At 38.5% G+C, this 12,713-nt stretch overlaps 2 protein-coding genes across 2 annotated transcripts in view; one reads left to right on the top strand and one right to left on the bottom strand.

Moving 5' to 3' along the window:
* txndc5 (thioredoxin domain containing 5) overlaps nucleotides 1-8,378 on the top strand; it is a 30,858-nt gene extending 22,480 nt beyond the window's left edge. Inside the window, exons 8-10 of the mRNA XM_008114978.3 lie at nucleotides 1,607-1,689; nucleotides 5,011-5,140; nucleotides 6,676-8,378. Coding sequence (XP_008113185.2) covers nucleotides 1,607-1,689; nucleotides 5,011-5,140; nucleotides 6,676-6,798 — 336 coding nt within the window. The 3' untranslated portion in view covers nucleotides 6,799-8,378. The remainder of the gene's footprint in view (nucleotides 1-1,606; nucleotides 1,690-5,010; nucleotides 5,141-6,675) is intronic.
* bmp6 (bone morphogenetic protein 6) overlaps nucleotides 7,820-12,713 on the bottom strand; it is a 119,129-nt gene continuing 114,235 nt past the window's right edge. Inside the window, exons 6-7 of the mRNA XM_062977706.1 lie at nucleotides 10,633-10,743; nucleotides 7,820-9,947 (exon numbers count right to left, since the gene is read on the bottom strand). Coding sequence (XP_062833776.1) covers nucleotides 9,798-9,947; nucleotides 10,633-10,743 — 261 coding nt within the window. The 3' untranslated portion in view covers nucleotides 7,820-9,797. The remainder of the gene's footprint in view (nucleotides 9,948-10,632; nucleotides 10,744-12,713) is intronic.

Here is a 12,713-nt window from a genome sequence, read left to right as displayed (position 1 = left end):
TCCTAATTTGTTCTGAAATTAAAATTAAATTATTGCTTTTTCCAGTAACTTCCATTTCATGCTGTAGTTGGATTTTGGCTAAATTGTTATCAGAATTTGCAGTACATTTTATACAGTTGAATCTTGACTTATAGAAATGGAACTCTCTGCCCTGGAGTTTGATGGCATCTCCTACTTTGGAGGCTTTTAAGGAGAGGCTGGATGGCCATCTATCGGTGGTGCTTTGAATGTGGTTTCCCTGCTTCTTGGCAGGGAGTTGGACTAGATGGCCCACGAGGTCTCTTCCAACTCTATGATTCTGTGATTCAAGTTTAACTATTACGGATTTGATTATTGGCAAGTTTGCCATCAGTAATTAACCGGGATTTGTTTTTGGCCTTTTTCAGCCTGTTGTGGAAAATCAAAGACAACATGTGCGTGTTAAATATGATCAAGAGAATTAATGTGTGTGTGTAGGGGGTCAGTGATATTAAGAATTGCCAAGAAGTATTAAGAATTAAGGTTTGGAAGGGCTCAGAGACAGTGTCCATTTTTCAATTTTTGTGCACCCCTAACCCTTGTGAATGTGGTGAGCTGACTGAAGTTGTTAAGGCTGGCAGTGACTGCTTCCATTTAAAGGTGAATTCATGCATCCTCATAGTGTGTGTTAGCCTGCTTTTTTATATGAATGGTTCCTGGTGGTTATGTTTAGTGTTTGGACCTATATATAGTTAAATGCAGGTTGTTTACTTCCTATTGGATGTGACATAGTACATCAGGCAGCCATTGTCTCACTCACTTAGTCACATCCTTGTGACATCATACTTTGTCACCAGCGCAGATGATCACAGGTCACTTCTGCCTTTTTTGATGACACAACAAGGAGGCTGGGAGCAAATGGGCAGAAATGAAGGGATTACACTAAGGCGGAAGGTGCTATGGGAACAAGAAAGAAGGATTTGGTAAAAACAAAATTGTCAATAGAACTGCCAGTTTTCTCTGCAGCATTTAAATGTAACCTGTCTAAATATGTTAAAGGCACCAGATCTCATCTGGTTTGGAAGCTAAGAAAGGTCAGCCTTGGTTAGTACTTGAATGGGAGGTGACCAGTGAAGATCAGGTGTTTCAAGCTATGTTTCAGAGGAAGGAAACTTGCAAAACCACCTCTAGAGTAAGAAAATCCTAAGAAATTCATGGGGTCACCATAAGTCAACTCGAAGGCACATACACATTCATATGATGGATTTTCAAGAGTGAAGCACAGATTTCTAGACAGAGGGGATTAATTGGCAGGAAGAGCATGTATCTTCATGTCAGCCATGTCCACATCTTATTCCTTTTTCCTGTTAGTAAATGGACTGCTGTGGAAACCTTGGCTTGATCCAACAAAGGCAGCAGGGAAAGAAAACAATAATATTTATGTTTTAAAGGGATGCTGTTTTGTGGTGGGTAGGAGAATATCGGCATGCAGTTTTGGGGAATATGCATGGCAGTACACTCTGCATTAATTCAGGTTAATAAGAATGACTTTAAGAAAGCAAGGATTTTGCCTTGTTTCAGAACTAAGTAGACATATTTGACTTGCCATTGTGTACAGTACATTGATTCTATCCTTTTATTTTGGTAGAGCAAGGTCCTTTCCCTCTCAGAGAAGGATTTTGATGAAGAGATTGCTAAAGGAATCACCTTCATCAAGTTCTATGCTCCATGGTAAGCATTCAGAGAAGTATTTGGACTTGCAATGCTTTGTTTCTCCCTCCTTTCTTGTTGTCATTGCAAATTTTATTCTATGCCTCTGAAACAAAACAATGGCAAACTATGTGTTTGGACACATTTATCCAGAATTAAAAATTAGTTTTATCTGTGAGCAGGAGCTCCCTGTCTGTATGCCATGCTTGAGACAAGGTGACATTAATGATTGGATTACTAACGTTGTTATGAATTAGTTCTAATTAAATTTTACAGACAGTAAAATGGAAGTGTTCTGTTCAGTTTTTCCATTGTTGTAATTATTTGTTTTTAATTGGTACCTAGTATTAGTATGAATAATAAATTGTCTTCAGTACAATACTGCTACCATATGTTACAGAGTACACAGCTAAATAATAGATGTTGAGGTTAGACTGAATTCATAATCAGATCACCAGCCAGATATTGTCAGCATTGCTCACGTTTTCATCAAAATGAGAAATGCATTAAATAAAATGCAGAATTTGGTAGTAGCGCATGAGCAGCATAGGGCTTGTTACCGATCTTTCTAACTTTAATTCAGCTGCTGTTAATTGTTATAATTAATTATCATTTTAAAAACATTGTTTTAGCTTTTTTAATAATAGTTAATGGTTTAGCCATGTTACTTGTTACATTTCTTTGTGGCATCTTCAAGATAAATAAATTTATTACTGCATAGGCTTCAATCAGATCTGCACCCTTATTTAACAATTAAATTTCTCAGATATTTTTTGACTACATTTCTTACTCTTAAATCCAAGAATTCATGTTTTAATTTGCTGCTTTTCAATGTACCTAACTTACCTGCTGCTGATCTAGCCCATAACAGAGGGTTATATGTTACAGAGTCACAAACGTGTGTATCACAAAACTGTGGGGCCATTTCTGTGATGTATGCAGTAGAGGGTTTGATTTTTAGGGATTACAGGAAGCCCTTATGCATTTCCTCTCCGTTCTGATTGATTACGGATACAGTTTTTTAATTCCTTTGTTCCTCTTAATTTGAATTGTATTCAGCATAATGGCTTTTAGTATCTCTTCAAATATTGCTGTGTTCTTCCTCCCATACACATACACTACTCCTGAAGTTTCCCCCACTTGTGATTACTATGATGCCATCAGAATCTTCATGGCATATTTCTTGCTCAGATAGTAGGCAACTAGTGCTCTACTGGAAAAAAAATGTTTTGGGGTGGCATCACAGGTTGGCATGGAGGACTTGCTACAAGTTCAGTCCAGCAGGGGCCCATTTACAAGAACCCCTTGTGCTGGCTCTTCTTCTTCTTCACCAGTAACCACCTGTTAGTTCACCTGTTTGTCAATCTTGTCTAGAAAAATGTTGTGGTGAGAAGGAGAAGCAGTAGATGTCACAGTCTGTTGATTCACTCTCTTCCTCTGCCACAAATGTAAGAAATTGAGAAGAGAGAGAGAGCAAGACTTGGTGATTTTCACAGTGGAAAGTTAGACTGAGGGAGGGGAGCCCATTGAAGGTTTCTTGCTCAGGGGGCTTCCGTGACTTAGACTTAACACTGACAGGATTAGATTGAAGCACAGGTCAATGTTTTGAAATCAGTGGAACCTACTAATTGTGACTGATTGTTTTTATTCCATTGAGTTCACATTTAGTGTGTTGAGGCTGAATTTAGCCTGTTATGCTTATTGGACTTCAGTTGTTTTTATGTATCCCTTTGTCATTGGTCCTTTAAAGGTAGCTATCAGAATTGCCTGTACAATGCAAATGTTCTGAGTATGGACATTTAAAGAAGCCCAGGGTGTTTAGTTAATCCACTGAATTCACTTCATCCATTGAACCTGTTTGGTTATTAAACTGATTCCATCATGCTTCTCAGCAGCTTGTATTCCTAATTATCTTGGACTTTCTATCTTCAAGTAGGCCCCATCTACAGTGCCAAGTTTGAAACTGTATTATATGCATTGAATTCATTATATGAGTCTACACTGACCATATAATGCAGTTTCAAACTTGGCAGTGTAGACGCTGTTGCAAAGCTCCTACAATGCAATTTTGGAGGATGCTGTTGTTAACATTAATTATCCTTACATCTTTTTTCTGCGAAGCTTGCTCTGAGACACTGGAGTCTAGTTAAAAAGTCATGCTTCTCACATCCAAATAACATTAATCTTACTTAGTTCCACATTAAACTGATAGCTTACGAAGGAAATAAGGTACCTGTGAAATTCATTAAGCCCTTCTAACAAACTTTAGAAGAGCAGCTTCTAAATATAACTTCCATTCTGTCTCGACTTCATTCTGAAAAGGGCAAGTCATAAGGATGCTAAATACCCAGTTATAAAGGTTGTGTTAAAGATACACTAAAGGTCTCACAACCAATCCACTTTCTTTGGTAACAGTTGTTTCCACGAAAAGCGTCAGTGTAGACTAATGTTTACTACACAAATAGCTGTAATCCTATTTCTGGCTACCTAAATTGTGTACACAATTATAGTTCATTGTATACAAATTTACCTTTTCCCCTTCCATGTCAACCGTTTTATGTTTGGCTAAGAAACCACTAGTGTGCTGAGTTATACTTTTGCCCTTTACTTTGTTTAAAGTAAATATTACCATTAAGCTTAATGACAAGTAAAGGCTTATCACAATAGTTTTCAGTATCTGCTAATGCTATATTCTGTGAAGCACGCTCTCTGAACATCTGTTGCAAGACCGATTGAAAGTTACATCTTTTGTATCTAAAATGGAGACCAGACTTTTAACAATTATATTATTTTGTTTTGTTTTTGCGCTCCTACAAATCTTAAATACTTTTGAGTTCAAAAAAGTTATTTTTCCCAGCTTTAGTTTGGGGCCATGTTTTAGTCTGTGGATTAAGAAAGAGTAGTATATGTTTCCTTTTTGTCTTGTTAATCCTACCAGAACAACGAAATGATTTTAGGCTTGTGGCTTTCCAAAGTTTAATTCTTAAATCAGCTGTTTCCCAACATGGGAGGCTTTCAGATGTACTGAATTCCTATGGTTAGGAATGAGGGGATTCATAATCTATATTGAGATGGTATGCAACATGGAGGCTCCAGAAACCTGGTTTCTATGCTGTATAATGTTTAAGTCTATAAATTGGGTAGTCCTTATTCAGGTATCATGCAAAAGCATCTTAAATGCTTCAGAAACCTAGAACTTTAAGATGGACTTTGCATCACAATTTCTGTTATCTTAGGAATTTGAATTGTTACAAGATATGGTGCAATATGGCCTAGCAGTTCTATTTTCAAATTTCTTTTATTTAAAATCAAAACAGAAATAAAAACACTACATTATTTCAGGTGTGGTCATTGTAAGAACCTGGCTCCCACATGGGAGAACCTCTCAAAGAAGAATTTTCCAGTGCCCATGGATGTCAAGATAGCAGAAGTAGACTGTACCACTGAACGCAATGTCTGCAATAGATACTCTGTAAGTAGAGACTTTATACTACTTCAAGATGTTGAAGATTGAGCATGTGACTTTTAGTTTACCTGGTTATTTAATTTTTTATGGGATCTCATAAAGCAGCATTATGTAGTCGGGCATTTTATTAATAAGTTACAACATCCTCAGTTTGCCTTATGCTAGTGCAGCTCGTTTCTATCATTCATTCTGTAAGTTGGAATTCTCTTCCAATCATGCAACAAGCATGAGGTCTTTTCCGAATAAACCCTTTCTGTAATCCATGCATTCCCCCCAAAACCATGGCCATTGGTGGGTTGTCAGAAAACAAGGGAATCAACAGTGTTGCAGCCACCTGTTTTCTTTCAGCTGGAAAGATGGCCATCTCATCACTTGTAGGGACATACCAAGAACCCCAGAGGTCCCTGATGTTGCATACTGTAATGTGTGCAGCTACAGAAAAATAGCTAGATGTCCCTGCAGCTTCCCACAAACACCAGACAAAGCTACAGAGGTATCTATTTTGATGGAATGTAGGCAAGAAAGGGAGGAGCTCAGAAGATCCAGATGCTTGGCAAATGGGGAACAGCTGCTATGCTATAAATCTAGTAGCTGCAGCTTCAGGAGTTTGTTGCTAACAACTGACTTGTGTGAAGGCAACAACTCTGCTTTGTAACTCTGGCTTGTGTTCCTTGTGTGTCAAAGGGACTTCTTGACGTATCCTTATGTGGACCTTCTTTAACTCCCTTCTTGCCCTGCTGGTAATTTTTGAACTGGACTTTCAGGGAAGGGGGAACCAGGTTACTTATTCTGTTTGCTTGATATTTTTGTGAAAAGCCTTAATCTGTTTTCCAGAATAGGACAACAGGAAAAGTTAAATAGCATCATACTAATGATTATGAAAGTAATGAGAGTAGGGAAGATTCTACACATGCAGAAAATTCAGCTTTGAACCAGAATGAACATGCTGGTTCTGGGCCGCATTGTGGCTACACAGGGCGCTATCACCCACCTCCGCAGCAGGATACTGGCCCCACATCCAGTTTGGCACTGCTGGGAATGGGGGCGATTTCCACACACACATGCACACTGATTTTCCCCTCAAAAGAAAGAAAAGCAGGACATATCTGACCTCCTGCCTCTGTACTACCTGGTCCTTCTCAGTGTGACCAGCAAGGCAGCTTGGGTGGAGCAATACTTCATTTCTACACATTTGCCTGTGCATATTTTACTGATTAAGCTCCAATTTGGCCTTGACTATTTTCAGTACAAATAATTCCTCCATGTGGATTAAGGTGATTGCGCCAAATCTGTGCCCCCCACTCCACCTGGTATCTAGGTTTTGTTGTTGGGTTAGGGTTAGGATTTCATCTATTTACAAGTGCTATACTTAATTTAACCTTTCTAGTGGGCATAAATAGGATTGTGCTGTTAAAATACTAATGCCAAGGGTAGTGTTTTTTTGGGGGTTTTTTTTGCTGAGGCACATATACTGGAAATAAAGATTACTGTAAGAGCTTGATGGTGCTCCATTTACATGCCTTGTCTCACATCTTTTCAAGGTGCGGGGCTACCCAACGCTGATGCTTTTCCGTGGCGGGGAGAAGGTTTCCGAACACACTGGAGCCAGAGATCTTGAAACACTGCATAAGTTTGTTCTGCGGCAAGCAAAGGATGAACTGTAAAAGCCTACCTGTTTGGATGCAGCTTCTTATAGCTGTGTCTGTCCAGTAACCAGGGGATTTAAATCATGAAAACATTGAAATTTCTGACAGTGGTCATTTGGGAAACTGAATGTACCAAGGGGCATCATCTTATGTGTGTGCGTTTGTATTTCCTAAAGCCTTGCCCTATTAAGGGAATTATGCAACCATCAGTCACTGTTCAAATTGGGAGTATTTTCAGTACTGACTGCATTAATGAACTTCTATGATTAAGAAGTAAATGGTCCTTTGGGGACTAAAATAGGGAAGGGAAGGTTAAAATTTAGCATCATTTCAGTGCTGGACACACAAGATACAAACTTACCACAGGCATATAGTTTTCCAGAGCCCTACATTATTACCTTAATTTTGTTATACTGATAAATAACTATCTTTTAAAATTTCTCTTTAAAAATGTTAAAAGGAAGCTAAAAAGGCAACTCTAGAAAAGGTACTTACCATTATTGAGGGATGCATTATAAAGAAATGGTACTGTGCTATGTATCTTCTTGTTATTGAACATGGTTGTCTGTTAGTTGCTGACAGCTGAAAAACACAAGGTCTTGTGAAGTCATTGGCTCCCTTCCTACAGTCTCCATGTTTATTAGAGTAAATAGAGGGTACTTTAAAATTGGACTATAAAAACAAAACAATAACTCCTCTTAAGCCCCTATTTAGCACAGCAACCAGGATCTGTTTGGTTAAGAGTTTTATCAGGGTCTGTTGGTTTATCATTTAAGAAAACATGCAAGAAATAAACGTAGACCCTTTTGAATAGTTCCCTGTTTACCGAATATTTCTTTCCAAGTAATATAAACAAGGGAGGTAAGCGTACCTACAAAATATTTCTAGGCAGTCTCTAATTTTGAGCAGATTCTTTGCCCCCTGCCCATTTGATGTTTAAGATATGGTGTGAGAGATAGAATCAAAGCCAAAGAAGTTATAGTGCAGGTATTGATTGGACGTTCAATGAGAGTAGCAAACTAGATGCTAAAAATCGTACTAGTTTGTATATAAGCATTTATTGCCATTTGTTTGGGAAGAAGTTGCAAGTTATGTACACATAGGTTCTTATTTGTAAAATAATGTTACTGCTCAGCCTTCCTGAACCTGACATCAACCACCTGATATGCTGGATGACACCTCTTATAACTGGTGAGGGCACTGTTTTTTTAGGGCAACAGGTTGGGGAAAATTGTATATTACCATTTGTTTCAAATGGAGGGTTACAATTACTAGTAGCCATGTCTATATTCTTAAATTTGTACTGTAGTTTATCCTTTCTATTAAAGGTCATGGATTTTGTCCAGCACAAATTTGGAGAGAGTGAAAGATGGAATGTCTACCAAAGGGCTAATCACATATGGCAGATCTATCACATCAATGCACATGTTTCTGCCTTAAAAGGATCCTTTATTCATGATGGCTTTTTTAAAAAGCTAACAAAGCACAATCTCATGACAGGCTTGAGCTGTAACTCATGAGTTTCCTGTACAAAATCAAGTGGTACAGTTGTTTACACAAGCAATTTCTGAATAAAAGTATCTTCTTTTTTACAAAAACCCTTGGTCTTGTTACATAATACATCAAAAATTAATATTTCTGACAGTTGAAATAAATTATAATTTTAATTTATTTACAAAAGCCCTTTTAAAATGCAAAGTAGTCAAGAAGAAGTGCACTTTTCTGAATTCTTGCCCCAAGAAAAACTTTTTTCTCCCATGTGGAGCCACATCTTGGAAGTAAGGATCATACACATTTCAAATTTATTTTCCAAGAGAGGTAAGGTTCTGTATAAAGTATGGAGAAGTGAAAAAGGAGGTACAAGTATATTAGGAGTGTTTAATGGGACTAGTAGGACTGAGTCCTCACTAAATCCACCAATGAACACAAAGCAGTTCTACACATTCCTGCAGCTTTGTCCCCCATACTTTGCCCTTTTCATTTGTGTTGCATTGTTAAGAAGTGCAACAAAATAAGTTGATCGTCTGAAGTCAAGATTTTAATACTTAGGCTGGTGCATTTTATTTCCTGTTTTAAGAAGCTAAAAGGCTTTTTTTAAAAACTAAAGACGTATCAGAATATTTTCAGAATCCTCAGTTTTTAAAACTGGTATCTTAAACATGTCTGTTAGGTTTTTACATTTTACAGTGGTTCAGTCCAACATACCTTTTTGCTGTTCACTTGAGGAGTCAGAATACATGTGTGTTTATGCACACATGTGCACTTAGTAGTGATGGTGGAAGTACTTTAAAAAGCTAGTTCAGAACTAACAAGGCCCAGCTGTGAAATGTAAGCATAATAATTACCTTAAAAAGCTGCCCATTAGTCTGATGGACAATTTTATGTCTAGCACACCAGAAAGTCTGCTAGTGTTATCATACTCTCTTTTGAGAAACGTAGGCCATAAGGACACATTACAGTCAAGGCCTGTTGCTGAAGAGCCAGGAGCAAAGCTTGATTTTAACACAGTAAATTCACTCCTTTCACTTCCAGAAGGAAACCTAAATGCAGCAGTTTGTTTAATGTGAGGCATTGCCTTTGCCTTAATGATCAAGGTTGTGACATACAGCTTGCATGCTTTTGAAGCTAAGTAAAGATTTCTTAGTTTAGCTGTATGTGGATGGAGCATTACCGGGAACAGTGCATTTCCCTTCTCAGCACAAAGCCCATTTCCTTGTGACATCTACCAAGATTTGAAGACTGTGCCTAAACTGAACTGTAGATCAAACAGTAGAATGACTTTGGTTTGCTGCATCAACAGGATCCCGCACTTTACAGTTTATTCCAGCACACTTTTTGTATGACCAAAAAGGCATCACTATGAGAGCTCTTCAGAAGTTCACAAATAGCGTTGAGAGTTCCTTGATTTTCTTTGTTCTTCCTCAAGGCACATTCTTCTAGAAACATTAGATGTTCCATCTGAGGCACAGGATGGAAAGTGTTTAGTTTGGTTTTCAATGTCTTTCTGTAGAATAATGTCAGTGACACCCACAAGCTCTTACCACCATATTCCTGTATTTCTTCAAAATGACATTGGAGTTGTCATCAAAGTAAAGAACTGATATTGCATTAAGTTTTGTAGGGGCACAACATGGCTTAGGAACATTCTCTGGATTCATTAAATGAACCTGTTTAAAGAAACAGACAGATTTATTTGTAGCTTCAATCCCAACTGTATCAAATCACATTTAAATCTGAGTTTCCTTCAAGAATCAGAACAGTGTCTACAGTGTTTCCTTTCTTTGTTCAGCATCAAGTTGGTTACATATATTTGACATTTCCTCGTTATGCCAGCATCTGCACTTTTAGGGATGTCATGGCAGGAGATATCCTGCATCTCCTTTTGCCAAAACCTCAGCCAGGAGGATTCCTACTTTCAACACAGTCCCTTGACCACTGCTTGATGGTGGGGTGTATCTCAGCACATTTATGCTAGAGATTAAAGGTTTGTATCGTAGGAATGTATACGCAGCTGAATCATAGCCAGGTGCACCTCTACAGCCAAGCAGTGGTTGGGATGCACAGGTTTGAACAGGACTCTCCCGGCTACTGTTGTGTAGGCAACTATGAGCAGCTCCTTGTTCATATTCAGGTTCACAAGACCCAATTGAAATGTTTGAACAATTACGATATCCCGTCATATTGCTCTCGGAAGAACCAATGTGGAGGACTATAGGTCTTGAAATCCACTGGTTATACTTCAGAGATAGAAGAAAGCACAGTGACATTGGACCAAGGATGTTTCTCTGTCTTTGATACCTCCACAAAGAGACTTTACAGATAAAATATACAGAAGTTGCAATAGCTACTCACCAAAGTTTGTACAATGGCATGATTGGTGGCATTCATATGAGCATTGAGTGGGAAAGAGCATTCTCCATCGCAGTAGTTTGCTGCGTAGCCCTTGGGTGCAATTATCCAGTCCTTAACAAAAAGGAAATAATGTGTATTATACATATCTGTTGTAATTAATACTGTTCAGGCTACTTGGTTCAGGGTTGAAAACGTGCCTCAGAATTCTCTTCACAGTGCGGTGAGCTTTTGTTGACATCATTTAGTAAGCACATGTAAGGTAGACAGATCAGTCCTAAGGGCAAACTTCAGCCCTCCAGGTGTTTTGGACTTCAACTCGCACAATTCCTAACAGCCGGTAAGCTAGCTGGGATTTCTGGGAGTTAAAGTCCTAAACACCTGGAGGGATGAAGTTTGTGCATGCCTGCTCTACAGCCACAGAAACTGGCAGTGAGGAAGGGGTTTTCACGGATTTTCAATACAGAATATTAACCTAGGCCAGTATGCTAATGAAGCAGAATCAGTATGCTAATGAATTGTCCCTGGTTTCCTAGGCCATGTTCTCATGTCTGCAAGAGCCCTCTGCCATATACCAAGAGGTACATGTAGCCAACCACTCACCCAAATTAGATCATATTATTAATGCTTATCTGAAATCTACTGTTATGGCAGATAGTTATACAGTAGAGTCTCACTTATCCAACACTCGCTTATCCAACGTTCTGGATTATCCAACGCATTTTTGTAGTCAATGTTTTCAATACATCATGATATTTTGGTGCTAAATTCGTAAATACAGTAATTACTACACAGCATTACTGTGTAATGAACTACTTTTTCTGTCAGATTTGTTGTATAACATGATGTTTTGGTGCTTAATTTGTAAAATCATAACCTAATTTAATGTTTAATAAGCTTTTCCTTAATCTCTCCTTATTATCCAACATATTCGCTTATCCAACATTCTGCCGGCCCGTTTACGTTGGATAAGTGAGACTCTACTGTATATTTAAATATTGATCCAATGTGTTCTGCACTTGTTTACAGCATGGTGGAACATTATGGTTTCACCACTTCTTTCAAAGATGTTTCAAGTTATGCACCTTTGATGTGCAACCAGGATTCAAAACAAATCAGTTTTATATGAATCCCACAAACTTTTCTATTGAGATTTCAAGACAGACTGAGTTGATCATTAACTATTTACTATATATGTGAATTCTCCAGCAACTATAAAATATTATGTCAATGACCACCTGGCATCCACTGGGAAGTAGCAGCCAGCAATGAAAGGACCAAGGTATTGACATCTCCGGCCCTTCCCCTGTTCGGGTATCAGCCAGCAAGCCAACGCTTTAAATCAAGAAATAGTTTTCTAAGATCTACAGAGATACTTGCAGGAACACCTCAGCAAGCAAGAATGGCAGGTTAAAACCAGGAACCTCAATCAGTGGCTGACGCCGGATGAAAGACTCCCTCCTGGGCACACAAAAGACTGCGCGACTTGGAAGGTGCTGAACAGACTGTGCTCTGGCACCACGAGATGCAGAGCCAATCTTAAGAAATGGGGCTACAAAGTGGAGTCCATGACATGCGAGTGTGGAGAAGAGCAAACCACAGACCACCTATTACAATGCAGTCTGAGCCCTGCCACATGTACAATGGAGGACCTTCTTATAGCAACACCTGAGGCACTCAAGGTGGCCAGCTACTGATCAAAGGACATTTAGTACAATGCCAAGTTGTTGGTTTTTTTTTTTTAAAAACTGTGTTTTCAAACTTGTACCCTCGGTTTGCTTCTGACATGATAAATAAATAAATGTTAGTGACCCCCCCCCCCCCCCAAAAATCCGATGGTCTGCCCTTAATCTCTATTTGCTATTTGTTTATACTAGTCTCCTGCCAATAAAATAATGGAAAAAATTGATCTTATTCTTTTTTTAAAACCGACAAATTAAGCCTTGTTAATACAAAAAGAAATGCATGTAGTAGCGGATATCGTCTTTAGAACTCTGCAGGTCTTAAAGCTGGGAGGAAAAGACAAGTTCAAAAAGTCTTAAAACTAGATTGGTCAATAAACAAACACCAGGAGCACTTTTTTA

The sequence above is a fragment of the Anolis carolinensis genome, chromosome 4 (assembly GCF_035594765.1).
Source record: "Anolis carolinensis isolate JA03-04 chromosome 4, rAnoCar3.1.pri, whole genome shotgun sequence".
Classification (NCBI taxonomy): Eukaryota; Metazoa; Chordata; class Lepidosauria; order Squamata; family Dactyloidae; genus Anolis; species Anolis carolinensis.
Note: the sequence above shows the minus strand (reverse complement) of the source record. Positions and strands in the feature narration are given on the sequence as shown.